This window comes from Mastomys coucha, unplaced genomic scaffold (genome assembly GCF_008632895.1).
Source record: "Mastomys coucha isolate ucsf_1 unplaced genomic scaffold, UCSF_Mcou_1 pScaffold6, whole genome shotgun sequence".
Taxonomy (NCBI): domain Eukaryota; kingdom Metazoa; phylum Chordata; class Mammalia; order Rodentia; family Muridae; genus Mastomys; species Mastomys coucha.
The window spans coordinates 47,351,800-47,357,168 of NW_022196912.1; the positions used below are offsets into that span (position 1 = coordinate 47,351,800).

Below are 5,369 nucleotides of genomic sequence, written 5' to 3' on the forward strand. Positions count from 1 at the left end.
TTTTTTTGTTTTTGTTTTAATTCTTCTTTCTTTCTCAAGTGAGGGCAAGCTAGTTTTGGATAAATATAGTCAAAAGAATCTACTATGGCTCTCTTTTCTTACACAGGTAAGTGATAGCTTTCAGCAGACATTTTGATACCTCTTAAAGAGTTGAGATTATTTCTTATTCTTTCACTTCATCAATACATTTGTCAAAGTAAGAGAGACAGAATGCCATTCCAAAGTTATTCAGGTAGTTGGTGGCTCAGTAATGATCAGTTTTCTCTACTTCTTTACTAATTTATTGTGTTGTTATATGGATAGAAATTCAGTGCATAATACTAACAATAACATACCATGACAAAAATTGACATTTTCAAGTAAAATACAAATTCATTCAAAACTTGATGCAATTTCCTTCTTGGGGTTTTGTTTTGTTGTTTTTGAGACAGGGTCTCACTATATAGCTCTGGCTATCCTTGAATTCACAGAGATCTATCTACTAGGCTCTGTTTCTGCCTCCTGAGTACCACCACACCAGCTTCCCTTCCAGTTTTCAATACTTCTATACTCCTTCACAGTATATGCTCTCACTTTTATAGAGAGGATCAACCCTATTTCAAACCTTGGTGTTTGGAACATCACACATTTTTGCATAAAACAACATCAAACAGCGGTGCCGGTTCCAAGGTGGTACCAGTAAGCCCACTTAACCCAGGACATGAGAGTTAGGAGGAAATTCCTAGGGAAAACATTCGGCTAAAGTAGCAAGGAATGACACTGGCAAGAAGTGGATAGGTAATCTTAGACAAGTCACTTAATCTTGCGGCTCTCAGTCACTTCTAAAAGAACACGGTGATTATGAAGGCTTGTGGAATTTCTGCTTTGCAAACCTTAAAGCTCTACTTTCAATTTATGAAGTATCGTTACCATGAACATTTCTAACCTGCTGAAAAATTCATTTAGGCTGCATATGTAAAATGTTTATTACCAGACATGCCTGGATTTAGGTTGTTTTTGTTGCTGTTGTTAAGAATTTTGAAATTTAAATGTTTTAAATATTACTGAAATGTAAACATGAAATCCACTTACATTTTATACATCCTTTATAGATGTAAGCCTGAAGTTACTTTCAGACAATGTCTTTACTGTTCTTGGATTTGGACTCTTATCACACAAAATGAGGGGTGGAATTTTCCACCTGTGCCAACATGCTCGTGCAAAAATGTTTTCAATTCAAATTTTTAAATTACAATTTTTAGTTAGGGATGCCCAATCTGTCCAGTATATATCTATAATCCTACCATATGAATTCAAAATTTGAAGAATTTGTCATATTTGCTTTGTTTCTCAATCCAAAATCTCACTGATATTTTCCCTAAGTATTCCAGCAAGCATTTTCTCAGACATATTCCTAGGTCAAAAGTATTGTCAACTTTTTTCTTTTTAATCCAAGGGATAGACAACAAATGTTTTAGGCAAAAGGATAGGCAATGTATGTTTTTAGGCTTACCAGCTGCAATATTAAACTCTGGAGTTGTCCATGGAAATAGGCATAGACCATGTGGTGTTTGAATAGGTATGGTATCTAGAAACTCCACGTGTTTGAATGCTTGACCCATAGGGAGTGGCACTATTAGGAGGTGTGGCCTTGCTGGAGGAAGTATGTCACTGTGGAGGTGGGCTTTGAGGTCTCCCATGTTCAAGCTACACCTAGTCTGTATGGCACACAAGTCTCCTGCTGACTTCAGATCAAGATGTTGAATTCTCAGCACCTTCCCTAACACTATGTCTGTCTGGATGATGCCATGCTTCCCACCATGATACTAATGGACTAAACCTCTGAACCTGTAAGCCATCCCCAATTAAATGTTTTCCTTTATAAAAGTTGCCATGGTCATAGTACCTCTTCACAGCAATGAAACCCTAACTAAGGCAGACCATATGCAAAAGCAAGAACAGTGGCATTTCAATAAAACTGTATCTACAGATATAGGCTTCTGACCCTTAAAGATGCTATACAATACTGCTATCACAACTAAAGCAAAAATTTACTAATATTACCTAATAATCCCTTTATATTAAAAAAAATTTGCAGTAGCCATTAAAGCTGTTGCTTTAATCAGGTTTCAGTGAAGACTCACACTTGTCTAAGAATCTCTTAAGAATCTATTATTCCATTCGTTTGTTGCATACAAGCCAAGCCCCTGGGTACCCAGGACAACACTATAACAAAGACTGCAACTGTCAATCATCTGCCAACTTGAAAGAAGGCCACTTGTTATTGTATTTAAACTTTAAGTAACCTAAAAGAGGTTAAGAATCACTGCACCTGAAATTTGTGTATATAAAATAGTACCAAGTATGTATCAAAAACCTATCAATATATAAAATAGTCTTTTAGTATATCAATAACATCAACCTAACAAATCAAAACCCCGATAATTTATTGAAAAGAACTAGATTCAAAGGAGGATTGTAGCTAGTACTTACCTAGAAACAGAACAATCAATAGTATTATAATGGTAAGGAAAGCTTTGTTCCAAAAACTTGCAATCTTACCCCAGACACTAAATGAAAAAATCTTCTGCCATCTGTAAAGCAACACAATTAGATTAGATGAGCAAACAACCGAACAACAAATGAACCAGGAGCAGGTCTTGAAATGCTTTAAAATACTGAGATAATATTTTGATAATAGTGTGGCAAAATTAAAGACATTTAATTTTAAAAGTTGTTCATATTCTTTCATGACATAACTCATGAAATAGAAAATAATTATTTGTTAATTAAATACTATTATATTAACTCATGAAATAGAAAATAATTATTTGTTAATTAAATACTATTATATTTGATGGTTTAAATATTCTAAAGTGAAAATAACTTTTTTTTTTGTTTTTTTTTTTTTTGAGACAGAGTTTCTCTGTGTAGCCATGGCCATTCTGGAACTCTAGACCGGGGTAGCCATGAATTCAGAGTTATGCCTGCCTCTGCATTATGGGTGGTGAGATTAAAGGTGTGAGCCACCATTGCCTGACTAAAAATAACTTTTAAGGTAAAGTTATTTTTTATGATGAACAAAGCTTTAAAGAGAAATGTAGGCTTTGGTCTGTGCGCATGCACACAGGCCTGTAGCCCTCACAGTGTAAAGGGTAGAGGTCAATCTGCCATGATGTTCCTTAGGAGCCCAGCTTAGAGATCCTGGGACTCACTGAGTAGGCAGGCTGACTGGCTAGTGAGCTCTAAGTAGCTGCCTGCTTTTGCCTCACCAGCACTGGGATTATTAACCTCTGTAGCACGCCTGGCTTTTCCCCACGGATTTTAGGAATCAAACTAAGGTTCTCCATCTTGTATGGCAAGCATTTTACCAACTGAACAATCTTACCAGCCCAAAAGAAAATTCTTAAACTGTCATGTTTTAGATGAAAGCTACTTCCCCCCCCTAGTTAGAGCACTGTCTCAGAAATGATGCAAGTCTTTTGACCTAGCAGCTAGGAACACTTAATTCTCTGTTTAGTAGACACAGTGTCTTGCTGTGTAGCCTCTGCTGGCATGGAACTTGCCAGAGCTGCCTCTGAAGTCGCAATCCTCTTGACTCAGCCTGCAAAGTGCTGCAGGTATAAGCATGCACGACCATGTTTGGCTTCTGCAAGTTTATTTTTATGTGATGTGCTTCTATCATCTACACTAAGCAAGATAATTTCTTTCTTTAACCAAAAAGGAATCTAAAATGACTGACATATGGCATATATGCAAAATGAAAAAAAAAACTTTTACACATAAACATTTACACATGTAAATACTCATATAATTTATCATTACCTAGGTTAAGGCGTGAACACAGAGGAAAAGAGATGAATAAATACTCTAGACAGATGGAGCAGCAGAAGCAAAGCCACAGACACAGGAAATGAGGCGTTACAAGTGGCTAAGCAACCATCATGTAACTGGAAAGTATCAAATGCTGAACCTAAAGTATTTTAAATTTGTAATACATTGGGTCAAAAAGAAGTATCAAGGTAGTTAGCGTGTGAATATACTTCACAAACACAACTGAAAATTTTTACTTTAAGATATGAGAAATTATTAATACAATTTTAATAGAACTATCAACAATAACTTCAAGTTATAAGGGAGAAGACAGATATAGGTGAATCAGTTTTTTGACTTGATGACCAAATTCAAAGCACTTTTATAGACTCTATTTAAATTTAACACTGCAAATCTTTTTTTCGTAAAAAAAAGAATATAAATGGTAATAGCTCGATGTAGGTCCAAATGTAAATTTGTTTATTTCTTTAAAAGTCAACAAAAGAGGGAATGTAGCAACCTCCACGAGAAGGGATATCAAGGAGTTTGCAGTAGATTGAATTTAAGATCAGATAATAGCTAATATTTATTGAGTTGATGTATTATTGGTTGGAACACATGCACTACCTTGTCTAATTACCTCAGCATCATATGAAGTCCACACTACTGCTACCAGGAAAACTGACCAGAGAAAGTAAATAATTTCTCAAGGTCATACAATAACATGAAGTCAAATGAAAACTGTTATTCTGAGCATGTTTTTACCTTCATTCACTTCACTACAGGAGAAAAGACTAGATAGATAAATGAAGACTTTGAAGATTGTGCCTGACACACACACTGTGGATAAACACATGGAGGGGCACAGATGATTCCTGTGCATATGTACCACATGCTCCTACATGAGAACATTCATATATCATGTGTACTTATTCACCTAATAGGTTTCATCTAATAGCTAGTAGATAAGGATGGGTTCAAAACTGTCAATGACAAGAAGAAAAAGACTGGTCATCATTCTCCTGAGACTTTTTTTTTCAAATCTCTAAGCCTTATTTATAAATCTGTTGTGCATGAAAAAATGACTTCTTAAATATGTAAGACACAAGAAGTAATACTAAACAGCAAAACATGTCTGCTTTTGAAATCTGAGGTAGACAGAACAGGGATAGCGTCGTCTGACGGCAAGCTAAGGATTTCATCTGGAGTCTGAAACACACCAGTGAGGAAGCTTGGGTTGTGGAACTCCAAAGCCCTTCTGGCCTTAAGCATGTGACCTACAGAATCCCTGGTTGGTGGAGAGAACTTGGTACACCCCTTCCTACAGTATGATTTACTGCTTCTTGTAAGGGAGGAAAAAGCGATGGTGTGGGACAAGGATAGAGAAGAGCTGAAATCTAAGCAGATGAAGAGCTAGGTTTTTGAAAGACTGCTTGAACCCTGAGCCAGTCCATTCTATCGTCCCAAGTGAACATTTTTGCATCCACCCTTTTGTTTCACAGCTCAAATTCAGCGCAGTTTAGAGAGGGGTGGGGGGTGGAGAGAGGGAGAGAGGAAGAGAGGAAGAGGGGGAGGGG

At 36.5% G+C, this 5,369-nt stretch overlaps 1 protein-coding gene across 2 annotated transcripts in view; it reads right to left on the reverse strand.

Moving 5' to 3' along the window:
• Nucleotides 1–5,369, reverse strand: part of Bcap29 (B cell receptor associated protein 29) — a 42,448-nt gene that overhangs the window by 35,611 nt on the left and 1,468 nt on the right. For both annotated transcript variants that reach the window (XM_031357467.1, XM_031357468.1), the window contains exon 3: nucleotides 2,473–2,573. In XM_031357467.1, the coding sequence (XP_031213327.1) occupies nucleotides 2,473–2,573 (101 nt within the window). The remainder of the gene's footprint in view (nucleotides 1–2,472; nucleotides 2,574–5,369) is intronic.